At 48.0% G+C, this 16627-nt stretch overlaps 2 protein-coding genes across 6 annotated transcripts in view; both read right to left on the bottom strand.

Moving 5' to 3' along the window:
* Positions 1-627: 627 nt before the first annotated feature.
* Positions 628-8257, bottom strand: LOC115561616 (kalirin-like). The gene is made up of 7 exons (XM_030381758.1): positions 8160-8257; positions 7876-8111; positions 4934-5012; positions 4389-4440; positions 4110-4258; positions 3382-3520; positions 628-3121 (listed from the first exon to the last, which is right to left on the bottom strand). The coding sequence occupies exons 1-7, from the start codon at positions 8255-8257 to the stop codon at positions 2564-2566; spliced, it is 1311 nt and encodes a 436-aa protein (XP_030237618.1). The 3' UTR covers positions 628-2563.
* kalrna (kalirin RhoGEF kinase a) overlaps positions 8177-16627 on the bottom strand; it is a 196236-nt gene continuing 187785 nt past the window's right edge. For 4 of the 5 annotated variants that reach the window (XM_030380530.1, XM_030380534.1, XM_030380531.1 and 1 more), the window contains 6 exons: positions 15661-15778; positions 14612-14668; positions 14267-14294; positions 13603-13765; positions 12608-12729; positions 8177-8314 (listed from right to left, as the gene is read on the bottom strand). In XM_030380530.1, the coding sequence (XP_030236390.1) occupies positions 8292-8314; positions 12608-12729; positions 13603-13765; positions 14267-14294; positions 14612-14668; positions 15661-15778 (511 nt within the window). In that variant the 3' untranslated portion in view covers positions 8177-8291. Of the gene's footprint in view, positions 8315-12607; positions 12730-13602; positions 13766-13924; positions 14295-14611; positions 14669-15660; positions 15779-16627 lie in introns of those variants that run through there. The other variant, XM_030380535.1, reaches the window with a different exon arrangement.

The following is a 16627-nucleotide window of genomic DNA, read 5'->3' as shown; positions in this document are numbered from 1 at the left end:
CTCCAGCGGAGCCGCCGGCAGAGAAAGGGAGTGTACTCCGGGAGCTGAGCTGCCGCCGAGTTTCCCCCGCTGGAGCTGCTCGTCCGCTGGTCCACAAAGTCTTAGCTATGCTCTGATTGGAGGGGAGTGGGGAAGTGGGAGGTAATATTCCACTGTGCCCCCTTCCTACGTAGGAGGGGGTGCCGAAACTGACTCGTTCGTTTGGTAACTGTATAGGGGTGATTTCAGAAATGCATATCTCACTCAAAAAATCATGTACAGACTTTTTTCAAAGTTTTTATGTGTGTGGGAGCACCAGAGACCCAAATCAACACCCCAAATCCCAGGAAAAGTGTTGTATTCATAATATGTCCCCTTTAATGAGCATTACAAACTACTCTGTCTCCCTTCAGTGGATGGATCGAACACAGCACGGCCACGGCTCATCAGGCATCCATCGCTAGCAGTGCAATGCTGCATTGCGTGCTGGTTAAGCACGGGAACTACGAGCCTCTCAACCAACCTGTCTCTAGTACGGAACCAAACCTTAACCATAACCCTCTGCATTGGGATCATGAACACTGAAGTTGTTTAATTTGTGTATAATGTATTGCCTTTCTATTTTCTACTACAAGAACGTACTGCAAGTTGGACCATGGGCCATTTTTAAGAATCAGATCAATAAAACCAATAGCTGTCATTAAGGAGCAGTTAGGGTTTAGACAGTACAGAGACAGGTAATTTAGGAGCAGGTAGGGGATAGACAGTACAGAGACAGGTCATTAAGGAGCCGGTAGGGGTTGGACAGACAGAGACAGGTTGATTCAATAAGCAAATCATTATGAAACACAATAGAATACATAAATAGAAGTTAGAATATAAATCGATAAATAAATCGATTGAAATCCTTCAACATTCTTAACCCATTATTCTTCAGGAGTTCCATATATAAGGTGGTTTACAAGACCTGGTTTACAACTGGTCTTGTAAAACAGTTTGGACTGGATTGTAAAACCTGTTGGGACATAGATGTACAGTGTGGACAAGTGAAGCCACTACACGTTAAATCATGCTAACCTAGCTGACTAACTAGAGCAGCTGGAGTCTGTAAACATTTCCTTCTTATGAACGACATTCTAGATATGAGTGTCAATGATTTTATACTAAAATAACAGATTATAGATAATGTAACGGCTGAATATTAAAATTGCCATCGATAAGGAAAATGGTTATAATAAAAGTGCGTGCTTATATTTGTATTTCACAATCACCCGCTGAATACACTCAAATGCATTGAGATGTAGGCCACAAGAGACCTCGGATATATCAGAACACAATATATTTTACATTCAACAGTATGAACAAAACCTGCAGTTGGACAACCTGTAACTCACTACCCCACAGGGTCAGTCACCCTACCTCCAACAGGACAGGTTAGTGTTTGAAGAACAGACTACAACAGTGTGTTTCGATCGACTTGAACACCTCCCCTCGTCCAGTAATGGACGTTTCCTCTCTACCTGATTCTAGCAGATGTAAGGCGTGAGAGACATAACTCCATGCTCTGTCCGAGAATATACATCAAGGTCTCTGAAAGATATCTCCTCCTGCTCACATTATGGACTGAACCCTTCAATTGAGGACATTGATAAGGAGTATTTTGTTGAGTGAGTCCAGCCGACTTCATCCCTCAGCCCAGCAGATGTCAGATCAGCTGTTCCAGTCTCCTTGTGGTTCATATAGGGATGTGGGAGTGACCAATGAAAGAGATTTGAGAACAAATGACTCTTCTCAGCAGGGACGGAGGTTGAGGAGGTTGCCAGGGTAAAAGAAAGCTGAGCGATTCTATTTGCCACCTTGTATCCCCCCCTACATGAATAAATGGTGGAGGAGAGAGATGGATGGATGGTAGGATGGCTGAACGTTTAACATTTACCTCGGGTTTGTTCAAATTACCTGCTACTGCACGGTAAATCGTGCAGTATCGGTAAATCTAAAGTTGTCCCAGATCAAAGTGTGTCTCTGATGGTGGATGGTACCATGCTAGAGGGTAGTGGGGAAGTATTATTTCACCATGATGACTCGGTATGATGATTTCGAGGCTCCCTGCAGGAATCAGACAGAGGCTGTGTCTCCCCTAAATTAAACTCTGGAAGCTGAGTGCAGCAGCTGACTTCCTCACAGTGTGTTTTGCAGAGCTTGTCCTCTCTTCATTCACAGTGTCTTTGAGCTGCTCCAGTATCCCCTGACACAGCAGCTCCAAACCCTTCTCCTGCTGCAGTTCCCCTGGATAACTAGAGTGGTGTCACCATAGACTGTTCTGCCAGAGTGTACCTGGAGGTCAGCATGCTAACCTATTGTTGGTCACCGAGGCAACAGTTTCAGCAGAAAGATGACAAAGTGTGTGACAAAGTGTTTAGTTGAGGTTTCTGTTGGGACCCTGGAGTTTCCTGGTGGTACTGGAGTGTTTGGAGGTCCTTTAGGGACCAGGTGTGTCCAGCTGGTCCAAGTGTGTCCAGCTGGTCCAGGTGTGTCGATCCTGTCCAGGTGTGTCCGGCTGGTCCAGGTGTGTCCATGGGGTGCATCACAGTGTGCTTCCGAGGCCCGTGCCGACAAGACTCTTGATGTTAGTGATGGCTCGGACGTCGTGGAGCTGTCGTCTCCGGTCGATGAAGGCCGTCAGCCGGCCCGTATCCAGCGGCATCCTGGAGTACTCCCTGCCGTGTGCCCCGCCCCGGCCCACCCAGGGGTGCTGCAGGCAGGAGGTGGTGCTGGGTCTCTTGCGAGGGTCCAGGTGCAGAGCGGCGGAGATAAAGTCCCTCGCAGCCTGGCTCACGTCTAGGAAGTACTGGTCAGGGAAGCAGAAGTCCCGGCGGCAGATGTTGACGCAGGTCTCCTCAGGGGACTCATCCAGGAAGGGTGAGACGCCGCTCAGCGCTACGTACGCCAGCACGCCCACGCTCCACACATCTGTCGCCGTGGAGACCGGCAAGCCCTGGACCAGCTCGGGGGCAGCGAACTCAGGGTTGCCTAGCAGCAGATGGACATAGCGGCGGTTGGCGGAGAGCTGGACGGCGTCACCGAGGTCAATGAGCTTCACGACCGGGACGACGGAGTGAACGTCCAACATGATGTTCTCTGGCTGAAAAAGGGAAGAGAGGGACAGAGAGAGAGAGAGAGAATCTATGTCTGCATTTTTTTATATATGCATTTTCCCATTAATCACCAATGATCACAAGGAAGTTCAAACTAGTTAATTCTGGTGTATTTATGGTATGTCTGGTTCTACAAGATTCAACAATCAGAAGGTAGAAGCCTTTCATGATGTGATTCCTCACAGCAAACCATGCAGAACATAATGGATGGGTTGATACTGTGGAGGCATGCGGTGGAAGATCTCACCTTCAAATCCAGGTGTGCCACCCTGCAGGTGTGCAGGTGCTGGAGGGCCTCCAGGGTGTCTTTGATGAAGAAGGCCACCTTCTCCTCCAGAAGAGCATCATGGGAGGCCAGGTAGTCAAAGAGACGGCCTCCTTCCAAGCTACAGACAGGAAACACAATGTCAGATCAGCTCAGCCAAACCCTGGTCAAGGGTATGGTGAGGTGCGGGTCCTCTGGTCTGGACGGGGGTGAGGTGTGGGGCTTCTGGCATGGACCAGGGTGAGGTGGGGGTCCTCTGGCATGGACCAGGATGAGGTGGGGGTCCTCTGGCATGGACCAGGATGAGGTTGGGGTCCTCTGGCATGGACCAGGTTTGGGTGGGGTCCTCTGGTCTGGACCAGGGTGAGGTGTGGGCCTTCTGGCCTGGACCAGGGTGCGGTGGGGGTCCCTTGGTCTTGACCAGGGTGAGGGGGGTGGACCCTGGTCTTGGTTCTGGGGGGGGGGTGGACCCTGGTCTGGGGGCGTGGAACCTGATCTGGAGGGATGGACCCTGGTCTGGAGGGGTAGACCCTGTTCTAGGTTCTGGGGGGAAGGATCCTGGTCTGGCTTCTGGGGGGTGGACCCTAGTCTGGGTTCTGGGGGGATGGAACCTTTTCTAGGTTCTGGGGGGGGTGGGCGGACCCTGGTCTGGGGGTCGGGGTTCTGGCTCTGGGTTGGGGTTCTGTCTCTTGGTCTATAGCAGCACTCACAGCTCCAAGACCAGGATGAGGGAGGAGGGGGTCTCGTAGGTATCCAGCAGGGCCACCAGCTGGGGGTTCTGGGCGTGCTGGAGGAGGTCCGCCTCCTGAGCCATCTGCTCCCTCTTCTGCATCTTCTTGCTCACGATCTTCACTGCAACCTGCAACAGACAACAACGATAAACCAAAACACTAAACAACAATTGACACCTTGAAGCAAACAAAAACATTAAACAAAAACAACACTCACAATAGTAAACAACAACAGTAAACAGGATGTTGAGCACACACCTCTTTCTTGGACGTTCTGCTCAGACATTTCTTCACCACTGAGAAGCGCCCCCTGCAGGAAAGACGGGGTCAGGAGATTAATCCAACCTGTAGCTCATTACCGCTGGGGTCTCAGGGACTACTGTGGATCACGATGGGAGACTGGTCCAGTACTGAGGACTCTGCAGGTGTAATCTCTGCAATGGCTGCAAGTGTCATCCCTTGGGGAGACAACACCCCTCAATGAAGGACCTCTAAAGGCTGGTTTACCTCTGAGGCTCAGATTGGAATCTATCATGATTACACCTGCAGAGCCCTCAACACTGGACCAATCTCTTAGACCCAAAGAGACCAAACCACAACACTCTCTACATCTATAGATCTATACCCCAACAGTACATCTTACACATCCAGTACCCAGTAGTAGGGAGACCATCCGGTACCCAGTACTATGGAGACCATCCAGTACCCAGTACTAGGGAGACCATCCGGTACCCAGTACTATGGAGACCATCCAGTACCCAGTAGTATGGAGACATCCAGTACCCAGTAGTATGGAGACTCACCTTCCAAGCTCACAGATCTCAGAGAAGCTGGTGTCGAAGTTGTCTTTCCAGAGGAACCCGGTCCCATCCAAGCTGGAGTCTGGAGACACCACTAGTTAGTACCCTTAACTAGTACCATTCATTAGTGAGTCAAACTAGTCAAAGCTTTTAGAAGAGTCAACCTGTAGAAATAGTCAATACAGTTACCTAGTCCGTTTATCGAGGTGTGTTTTTTGTGTAACGTGTATTTTTACTTGTGTGTGTGTGTGTGTGTGTGTGTGTGTGTGTGTTTGTGTGTGGGAGTGTGTGCGTGTGTGTGTGTGTATGGGTGTGTTTGTTTGTGTGTGTTGGGGGAGGGGCTGTGGGGCCCTGTTGGGGGCTCTGTTTGTGTCTGTGTTTGAGTGAGAGTGTGTATACGTCAGTGGAGGCTTCTATAAGACTACAGGTGAAGCAGTGCTTCACCAAATTTTTTTTAAAAAATAAATAAACCAAAAATCGTACAACAATCCCATTTTCAGTGCTTTGAAACAGAAATACAGTCACTAAGACGAAGCTGTTTTCCCTGAAATCAATTCTGTGAGTCACAACAGCGCCGCCCACGGTGGGAACAGATAATTTCAGTGAAGCAGACTTTCCTTTGCTTCACCACTATTCCGATTGACTTCAATGTAAATCGAGTGAACCCCAGGCAGCTCGTGTTTTTTTTTCCGTTTCAATTGATCCTTATGGCAGATAAAGGCCTATTTATGGTCGTTTTAGACGCAGGAGACGTAGCACGTAATTTACACAAGGGACTTGTTTTAGACACGTTTTGATTTACGGTCCCCGTAAGGACTGCGCGTGTTGCAAGGGGATCTCCCGCCAGAACAGTAGGGGGAGCAACGAACGAATCTGTGGGCGTGGAAGTGGAAATCGCTGGCTTGTTTATATTATAATCATAGCCGCGGAAACGTATTAGGGTTGCTGGCAAAAAAAAACCTCAGCCTGGACTAGACTCGCTACATTGATAAAAAAGATATATAGCCAGCGCAGCTCAATTACACCAGTGCATGCGCGCACAGTCGAAAATCGATCGTTGTGTTTACACCATGGTTCACATCCAGCTGCTCACAGAACAAGTTTAGCGCGCCACCGCTCCCCTCATACTTTTTCATATAACTTTTTTTCAGCACTAGGTCATATGAGCATTAAATAATGCTGCGTCTCAAAATGCCTTGGACAGCAGCGACGATGACCCGCTTTGCCACGGGCCGAAACAGTGCGGAGCGACCACAGCCAGAGCGAACACAGCGGGGCAGAGGAGTGTCAGGAATAGTCTTTTGTGTACACATCAGTACGGCCTATTTGCACTACTGTTTAGTGGCAATGCAGTGTTTTATTCTATGCCTTTAAATTTTCGTATATTATTTCAATGAATAACAATTTATTTATTTATAAAAACAAGAATCTGGTCTTCAAATCTTTTTTTCCAAACATAGGTCGGGTTTGTGTTTATATTCGGACCAATACGGTACAGCGGGCGCCCACATGACGTTAAGCATTTCCTGGTGCATAATGTGACGCTTCAGAACCTAAATCCCGTTTCTCCCCGTTGACACAACACATAACCGGCGTTTTCAGAAATCTCCACTTTGGCCGGAGTTTTTATAATAAAATAATCGTTTTCTGTGATAAGACAGGGCCTCAGACAGGGGGTGCGGCAGCACCCCCAGCACCCTACTTCCCGCGGTACTGTTTATAATTATCATAATTCGTTCTGTGTGTTTCTTCTTCTCCTTCTTCAAATACTTCATTCGCTTCTGTCACGGCCTTTTAAAAAATGGCGCTATTATGCTGTAAAACCGGAAATGTTGAGACTCCTGAAAGGATGTGGTTAGCTGGCCAATCACAGTCCTTGCGAGCTGCGTAGGGCCGTAGTGTTTTAGTCGCATAGTCAGGAATTTGTCCGACGCACTTAAGCACGTAAGGGGGGATATTTTACTGCGCAAGGGGGGGTTACGTATCTTACGTGCTTAACGCGTTACGTCTAAAACAGAGCATATATCGCCCTTAAGTCCCAACCCGTGAAGCAGTGACCGATAGGGGTAGAATTTTGCACTCCGTCACTTGAAACATGATTGACACAACACTCTGGCCAGTCACCGCCTTCATTGGGCAGCTATCGTGAACTGACTTTGACAGTGACGACTGACGAACACATAGGCCTACATAATTTGTTGAACATTAATTAAATAAGATACACATCTTTTTTTCTGTGTAGGTGAGGATTTTGTTGGGTTAGTGTTGTATGGGGGTAGGGTTTTTTGCTAGTAGTCGCTAGCTCACGTGCAAGATGGATTGGGCTAACGGTGATGATGGGGGGAATAAACACTGTGACTGCATTTTACAGGATTCTTTCAGTCACTTTCATATGAGGACAAATTACGAGTGAAAAGCAGAGGGTAGACAAAAAACCTCCTGTGAAAAACAACACAGCTCGTTGGTGCTACGGTAAGGAGCATTTTAAATTGCTCCATGTATGACAAGGTAAACTGGCTAACAGGGAGTTAAGTTGAAAAAACTTGTCTTGTTTAAAGCATGCAATCGTGGTGTAGAACAAAATAAAAAGAAAACAAAGTGCTTGCATGATATTGAAGCCTACAGCGATCGTTGTGCCTTATCATTTGTTTACCCATGTGCCATTGCAACGCGATTGCACTCCCATTGGCTGAATAGATGAGAACGGTTTTAGACTCAATCAATATAAGGTCGCGGGGAGACGAAGCTCTGTTCGTTTGTATATTTATTAACGTAACCATATTTTTTGTTGTATGTTAAAAAAAAAAATCAGTTTCTCTTGTTTTGGGAATCAGTTCTCGTTTCGGTGCGTCGGTCGACGGGGTTTGCTTCACCAATAATTTGGACCACCAGCCGACACTGGTATACGTGTGTTTATTTGTGTGGGGTATATGTGTGTGTATTACTGGTGTTGCAGGGCAGGTGATGGTGTCTGAGGTGGGGGAGGGGGGTGCATGCCCCCCAGGGGCTGGAGGCTCGGACCCTGAACAGGTATTGGCCCCCTGGGATGAGGCCATCCACCTGGCACACACAAGTCTCCCCGTGAGGCCGCCTGCTGCCAGGCCAGGGGTCTGGAGGGGGAGAGAGGAGGAGAGCTGACCACCACGCACAGCCGTACGCACGTACGCACGCGCACAGCACACACAGACACACACACACACACACACAAGCACAGCACGCACACACCCACACAAACTCACAACTGACACACTCACCTTCCTGGCGGTAGTCAAGGGTGTAGCTGACGTTGGCGGGGGTGGAGGAAGTGGGCGTGTCCCAGTGGACCATGACGGACGTACTGCTGACCTCCTGAACCACAGGTTTACCAGAGAGCAGCTGGCACACCTGGGACACACAACAACACACCTGTATACACCTGTACACCTGGACACACAACAACACACCTGGGCCCTGTACCACGAAGCTCGCTTAGAGGGTTAGCGAGGTATGTTGAGACTCCAAGCCTGGGTTAGTTGTACCACGAAAGTCGATCTCTATTTAGCGTCGCTGTATCACCATGGTGACTTATGCTCGCAACCAAAACCTGGTCGGGAGCAGTTTTTTCGGCTTAGTCTAGCCGGAGATCGGCCTACTTAAATTGGCGTGCGCAGCTTCCTAGCCCCTCCTCTGACAATGGCGTCACCATTTGTGGGTGTTCCCGTGGACCCCGGCGCACTTCTCGTACAGGCGTCTCTCCGGAGACAGAGGGCCCTATCTTGCATCCGGCGCAAGTGACTTAGTCACTGGCGCATGTGTCGTTGCTAGTTTACAAACTGGCGCAGAGCGTTCTTTTCCCACCAGCGCCACTCGCCGGTAAATTAGGGATTGATCATGCGCCCCAAGGGGCGGTTTCGGCGGAAGGAGGAGGCGTGTTCTGGCGCAAACGGTATTTTGCCGTCTCTGAATACCATTGCGCTACTGACCAGGAAATACCTGGTTTAAAGTCAGTGGCGCGTTGTTCAGATGCTATTTTAAGGGCGCATGCTTACATGCGCATGCGATGCATACGGATTGCTTGTGCACCTCGCGCATACACTTTGATTCTCTCATCTACCTAGCCACACATTCTTGGTAAATTATTTGGGAAAGAACAGCTGATGCAGCGGTAATAAGTTGTACTTTTAAATCAATGCATCTGCAAACACCGTACAGCAAACACATATTTTATTGACACAGACATTGTGTAGGCCTACATGCCCATAACTTTTAGGATTGATGAGTAGGCCTATTTGATCGTGAAAAACATTTTTTTACCGTGAGTGAGTGTTAAAAAGAATGAATGAATGCGGGCGCGCGTGTGTGCTCTGTTTAAACACACGCAAACTAAACACTCTCATCATCATCTCATCTTCGTCCGCTTATCCAGGGTCGGGTCGCGGGGGGCGCAGCTCAAGCAGGGGGCCCCAGACTTCCCTTTCCCGGGCCACATTGACCAGCTCTGACGGGGGGATCCCGAGGCGTTCCCAGGCCAGTGTTGAGATATAATCTCTCCACCCTAGTCCTGGGTCTTCCCCGAGGTCTCCTCCCCACTGGAACGTGCCTGAAACACCTCCCAAGGCAAGGCGCCCAGTGGGCATCGTTACCAGATGCCCGAACCACCTCAGCTGACTCCTTTCTAAGTAAAGGAGCAGCGGCTCTAATCCGAGTTCCTCACGGATGGCTGAGCTTCTCACCCTATCCCTAAGGGAGACGCCAGCCACCCCTTCTGAGAAAACTCATCTCGGCCGCTTGTACCCGCGATCTCGTCCTTTCGGTCATCACCCAACCCTCATGACCATAGGTGAGGATAGGAACGAAGATCGACCGGTAGAACGTGAGCTTTGCCTTGCGGCTCAGCTCTCTTTTCGTAACAACGGTGCGGTAAAGCGAACGCAATACCGCCCCCCGCTGCTCCGATTCTCCGGCCAATCTCACGCTCCATAGTACCCTCACTCGCGAACAAGACCCCGAGGTACTTGAACTCCTTCACTTGGGCAAACTAAACACGTAACGCATAATACAATCAATGGCAATGTCTATTACCGCGGGGACACATGCATATTAGGATAGCATACAATACTGATAAGAAACAATGTTTATAATGTATTGCGTGTATCATTAAATAGAACCACAGTTACCGCATATCATATGTTATAGCCTATCATACGTTTTCTTTGCCGAAATTTATTTGAGGACTCTTGAGGAGTATTTCTGAAGTTGTGGAAGAAAACCCCTTATTCCATGTGTGAATTAGGCCATATTATTTGGCAATAAACTAAGCCATTTGCAGTTTGAAATTCATGTGCATCTGTCTCATCGGAGACTGCAGACGCGCTGTCAAAATATCAACTCGTCCGATTCAAATGCGCTCATGGCTCTTAAAGGGGATGGGAGCTGGCACTCTCATTGGTTTGTTGCACGTTACGCCCAAACCACACCTACGGGTAATTAGGCTGCTTCAGACCAACCCTTTTGACACTTGCGCCGCGGCGCAAGCGTCATTTATCCGCCTGTAAAATAGCGATAGCGCCGTAGAACCGCCCACAAAGCTACTTGCGCTTTGCGCTTCCCACTTGCGTTTCAGACCGTTAAAATAGGGCCCAGAGGGTTTTACGGGACAGAACCGATCCCTTGGCATTGTCTGACGATATTCAGATTTCAGACTTTATTGTCATTGTGCAAACAACGAAATTGGGGTTCTTCATGAGAGATACAGATTCTCATCAGAGGGTGTTCGTTATTTGATCGTCCTTTTGGACCTTATGTAGACAATGATTACTGTTGCGCATTGTGTCTCGGTGACAGATGCTAGAGTGGAGGTAGCGCGTCAGTCTTGAATTTCTGCGCGGGGGGTTCGACTCCCAAGTGACGCGAATTTATGTGAAGCTTAAAAAGTCCTAATTCTCATGCATATGGAATACTTATTCACTAAAACTTATGGAATTATATTTTTGTGCTTATTTCGAACTTGAACCCATATTTTCAAGGCCGTGCTGGCACCACATCTATGGGGGTAAAATGCATGATGATAGACCGGCGAAATTGAACCCCGGTCGCTGGCGTTCGGGTCTTATACCAATCCATTACGCTAGAGCCGCTACCTCTCAGCGGTCGAAAACATGCCATACATTTCTTAAATAGGGTGTATTTAAAGTGAATTCCCTAAATGATAGAATAAGGCAGGATGGACGTTGCTTATGCATTTTTAAATCATCATCATTCTATTTGGATTAATGGCGAACAATTCTGCATTTGGCATAGTTATTTTACAGACAATATGCAGAATATTTTCACTTATACGCATATTAGGGCTTTGACTTTTGCCCAAAAATCATATTCGAAGTTTGTTTGTTCATTAATATTAATATTCGAATATATTCGAATATTTATTAATAATATTTTGACCATTAAATGCCTTCAGTAAGACCTGGGCTGAATCCGAATACTTAGTACATACTATTTCTGTTCAGTGTCTACTACTTGACGGTACTACAGTGTAGTACGGTCTACAGCTATGCGTAGAACGCCTCTGAACGCTTCCGAACACCGCCGAAACTCCACCGGATGTTTGGGGATGACGTATCTCCCCTCAGATGCCGGCAAAATTACCTTGATAAGTTACCTGTTTCCGTCTTGTCATCGTTGCTATTAAAAATGTCTCTTTTTACTTGACTACTTATATTACTTTTTTACTCTTTTTAATGTCTCTTTTTTTCGCCGCTTTCTACGACGTTTCTAAGCCGCTATTGGTGGTGTCGGGTCAGCCATCTCTTCTTCGTTCGTTACCAGACTCCGGTTGCATTGTGGGATAGCGTAGTGACCTACCGTTGTATACTGTGGCGGTAGTACGCATTCGGAAACGTTTTCCGTCCTACACAATGCGTACTGAGCATTCGGACGCGCTATATTTGTGGCGCACTACAAAATGCATACTATAAGTATGAGTATTCGGATTCAACCCTGGATTGGGCTTTGCGATGTTTGTTTACCGGCGTTGCTATGGTTACCGGTCATGCGTGTTCCAACGGTTTATTAGGTTTCTAATAAATCGCTGTCTAATCAATACTTTATTCACTGCCTCTTCCGTGGTCATTACAATATTATGAATAGACTGCGTCGGGTTCTCCGACGTCTCTCCCTCTTGGCCTGCCCATTACAGGTTCGAATATTAAGGGCTGCCTAATATTCGTTCGAATTTTGATTTCTTTTTTGATATTCAAATTATATTCGAATCACGAAGTTCGGAGTCAAAGCCCTAACGCATATAGACTGCTTGATCTATCATAAAGGTGAGAAAAATGACGCAAAAAACGCCCCTTTCACGTGAACGCGCACTGAACCTAAAGCGGAAAACCTGGTTCAACTAATTTAATCTAAAGTGAGCTTCGTGGTACCATTTAACTCAGTTGCAGCTCTGTCGAGCCAGGTTTTCCCAAGAAAGCCTGGGTATGTTCAGCGAGCTTCGTGGTATAGGGCACTGTACACAACACAACACACAACAACACACTTGTACACAACACATCTGCAGGAACATCTGGACACACCACACATTAACCCCCCTGATCACGCATAACCACACACCTCCACAAACCTGTCCACACATCAACAAACAGGTATAAGTCTCTGCCGGTCAATAGGACAGGAGGAGAGAGGGGGCACCTTGAACTTTGATTGAAGCAGAGGTGGAGGCAGAGCCAAGGTCGTTAACGGCAACGCATGTGTAGATCCCAGTGTCCTGAGGCATCACATTACAGATCTTTAGCAAAATGTCTCCAGTATCCCTAGAAAAAGGAGACGAGGGCAGAGGAGAGAGGAGACAAGGAGATAGGAGATTAGGAGAGGGGAGTCAAGGAGAGAGGAGAGGAGACAGCAGAGGAGATGAGGAGAGAGGAGACAAGGAGAGAGGAGACAAGGAGAGAGGAGAGGGAGAGAGAGGTGACAAGGAGAGAGGATTCAAGGAGAGAGGAGAGGAAGAGACAGGAGACAAGGAGAGAGGAGAAAAGGAGAGAGAAGAGGAAGAGAGGGGAGACAAGGAGAGAGGAGAGGAAGAGAGGAGACAAGGAGAGAGGAGACAATGAGAGATGACAGGAGAGGAGAGAGGAAAGGAGAAGAGGAGGAAACGAAAAAGGATCAGAATCCTGATATGTGTCAAAACTCTCTCTCTGTCTCTCTCTCTCTCTCTCTCTCTCTCTCTCTCTCTCTCTCTCTCTCTCTCTCTCTCCTCTCTCTCTCTCTCTCTCTCTCTCTCTCTCTCTCTCTGTCTCTCCCTCTCTCTCTCTCTCTCTCTCTCTCTCTCTCTCTCTCTCTCTCTCTCCCTCTCTCTCTGTCTCTCTCTCTGTCTCTCTCTCTCTCTCTCTCTCTCTCTCTCTCTCTGTGTCTCTCTCTCTCTCTCTCTCTCTCTCTCTCTCTCTCTCTCTCTCTCTCTCTCTCTCTCTCTCCTCCCTCTCTCTCTCTCTCTCTCTCTCTCTCTCTCTCTCTCTCTCTCTCTCTCTCTCTCTCTCTCTCTCTCTCTCTCTCTCTCTCTCTCTCTCTCTCTCTCTCCATCTCTCTCTCTCTCTCTCTCTCTCTCTCTCTCTCTCTCCATCTCTCTCTCTCTCTCTCTCTCTCTCTCTCTCTCTCTCCCTCTCTCTCTCTCTCTCTCTCTCTCTCTCTACCTGATTGTGATGGTTAGGCGGTCGGTGTTGACCACAGGGTTCTGGTCTGGTCCTTTTAGGGCAATCGAGGGCCTCGGTCGCCCGCTGATTTTACAGCGCAGGACCCCCGTCTCCCCGAAAACACACACCCTGTCCTGGAGCGGGGCCAGCACCTCGGGGGCCACTGGCACATCCACATACGCACACACAGACAAACACAAACAAACACAACCACACACACAAACAAACAAACACACACGCGCGCACCCACACACACACATTTATGAAAAAACGAATCCAACAAGATGTAATCTAATGTAGACTAATTTTCTTTAATGTAATCTAATGTAATCTAATATAATCAAATGCAGTCTAAACTTCTTTATTGTAATCCAATGTGGTTTTATGTACTCTATTCTACTTTAATATAATATAATGTAATCTAATCCAACCTAATGTAGTTTAATCTTCTTTAATGTAATCTAATCCAATCTAATGTAGTCTAATCTATTTAAGATAATCTAATTGAGTCTTATGTAGGCTAATTTTGTCTAATCTTCATAATATAATGTGTATGTGTGCCATCAAACCATCAACAAAAAAGTAGTATAATCCTCCTTAATGTAACTGAATGTAGTGTAATGTAGTTAAAGTCGTACTGCCATCTAGTTGTGGAGCAGCATACCTTCCTGGATAAAGTTTGGGTTGAGGAGCTGAAATAGAAGAGTTGACATTAGTTCAGAAGCACTTGTAATAGACCTAGCAACAATACGGAGTGTGTGCGTGTGTCCGTGTGTGTATGTTTGTGCGTATTAGTGTGTGTCTGCGCGTGTGTGTGTCTGTGTGTGTGCGTGCGTGCCTGCGTGTATCTGTCTGCGTGTGTGCGTTTGTCCAAGTGTCGTTTGTGTATGTGTTTGTGTGTGTGGGTGCGTGTATTTGCGTGTATGCATGCATGTATGTGTGCATGGATACGTGTATGCGTGTATGCGCGCGCGTGCGTGCGTGCGTGTGTGTGTTTGTGTGTGTATACCTCCATCCCGGTCTTGGGGTCGTCATCACAGTCTGACTCCTCAGAACTGTGAGCCTCCTGGTTGGACAGGAAGAGGAAAACGAGGAGAGGAGAGGAGGGGAGAGGAGGAGAGGGAAGGAGAGGAGGGAAGAGGAGAAGAGAGGAGGAGAGTAGAGGAGGAGAGGAGATGAGAGAAGAAAGGAGGAGGAGAGGAGAGGAGAGGAGGAGAGGAGAGGAGGAGAGGAGGAGAGGAAAAGATAGGGGAGGAGAGAGGAGGAGAGGAGAGAGGAGAGGAGGAACAGAGGAGGAGCGTGACTCCATCGGGAGGTGGAGAGGAGTAGAGAGGTTTATTTGTGACCAGGAATAGCCCTGTCATACTTACTCATCTCCATGGAAACCAGAAGTGCAGCTGTTAACATCTTCTACGTTTGCTACTGAAGGACATTGGGAGTTCTGTAAGAGGTCTGAGGCTGGCTGGGCTACACTATGCTAGGCTATGCTACGTGGCTACGTGGAGCTACCTGGGGCTGTCCTGGAGCGGGGAGGCCATGCCACCAGGAGGTGCCCCCCTCTGTTCAGGAGGACCTGATGATCCTTTTAGACTCCTGTTTTAACTCTGCATAACTTCATGACCTAGAGTGGATGGTTAAATATCCTATTTTATGATTCAATGATATAAGAACATTAGTTAAGATGCGAGTTGACCAGAAAACACTTTGTCAGTACAGATATGGTGAGGGCAGGGACTCGAAACACTTCACCGCTATGATTGGCTGGTTGGCTCAGAAGGAGTGCACTTACACACACACGCACACACCACACAAAACGCACACACCTGCGCACACTCACACACACATACATACACACCTGCACACATACACAGACACACACACAGACATACACACGCAAACACACACACACAAACAAACACAAACACACACATACAAACAAACACACACATGCACAAACATACACACATACAAACACACACACACACACACAAACACACCCACACAAAATCAAACCAAACGCCGTGCAGGTATAGCTTGGGTGTACACATATGAACTCACTTTGTCCCCCTGAGGGGAGGGGGGGAGCGGGGGGGGCGTGTCTTTGGGTTTACGCAGGAGACCGTTCTCCTGACCTTTGCCTTTCCGGGAGCGAAGCGTGTTCCATGACAGAGACTTCCTGTGTGTACAGGAACCAATCAGAGATACTTCCTGCTGCTCAGCCCATCTCGGCCAATCAGACTCAGGAGAACATGATTGGTTGGTTAGCGGGAGAGAGACTGGGAGGGCGGTGTCCTACTGTATGTAGGACTGTATGTAGCAGGTGATTCTAATTATTATGATTATCATACTCATTATTATTATTATAATGTGTGTGTGTGTGCAGTGCAATGGGTGTGCAGTGTGTGTGAGGGTGTTTGTGTGTGAGTGTGTGTTGGTTGGTGGACCAGTGAAGTGAGTTAAAATTGAAAAGACAGACAAGCAACCAACTTGAAAAGCCCACAAATTGGTGCTAGAAATCTGGTTACGGTCGAAAACCACTAGTCCTACTGGTCCCTGCTGGTCCACTGCAGGAGAAAATATAGTCCTACTGGTCCCTGCTGGTCCACTGTAGGAGAACGTCTAGTCCTACTGGTCCATGCTGTTCCACTGTAGGAGAACATCTGGTCCTACTGGTCCCTGCTGGTCCACTGTAGGAGAACATCTGGTCCTACTGGTCCCTGCTGGTCCACTGTAGGCTGAAAAATGTCTTGTCCTAATGGTCTCTGCTGGTCCACTGTAGGATAACATCTACTCCTACTGGGCCCTACTAGTCCACTGTAGGGGATCATCTAGTCCTACTGGTCCCTGCTGGTCCAGTGTAGGAGAACATCTAGTCCTACTGGTCCCTGCTGGTCCACTGTAGGAGATCATCTACTCCTACTGGTCCCAGCTGGTCCACTGAAGGCCGCAGGACATCTAGAAGCTGGTACAGCTACTCTGCACTCAATTCAGCGGTCCGACCGTGTGTTTCTCTTCAGTGCTCTGG

This window comes from Gadus morhua, chromosome 16 (genome assembly GCF_902167405.1).
Source record: "Gadus morhua chromosome 16, gadMor3.0, whole genome shotgun sequence".
Taxonomy (NCBI): Eukaryota; Metazoa; Chordata; class Actinopteri; order Gadiformes; family Gadidae; genus Gadus; species Gadus morhua.
The sequence above is the reverse complement of the archived record's forward strand: the minus strand, read 5'-3'. Positions and strand labels throughout refer to the sequence as shown.

Bases quoted from the DNA above. Each gene is read 5' to 3' on its own strand.
- LOC115561616 (XM_030381758.1), bottom strand. From the start codon at position 8,257: ATGGTCCACTGGGACACGCCCACTTCCTCCACCCCCGCCAACGTCAGC. The intron at 4,441-4,933 runs GTGAGTCTCCAT...TCTTTCCTGCAG, and splicing joins GAGATCTGTGAGCTTGGAAG to GGGGCGCTTCTCAGTGGTGA. The intron at 3,521-4,109 runs GTGAGTGCTGCT...TCCTGTCTGTAG, and splicing joins CTCATCCTGGTCTTGGAGCT to CTTGGAAGGAGGCCGTCTCT.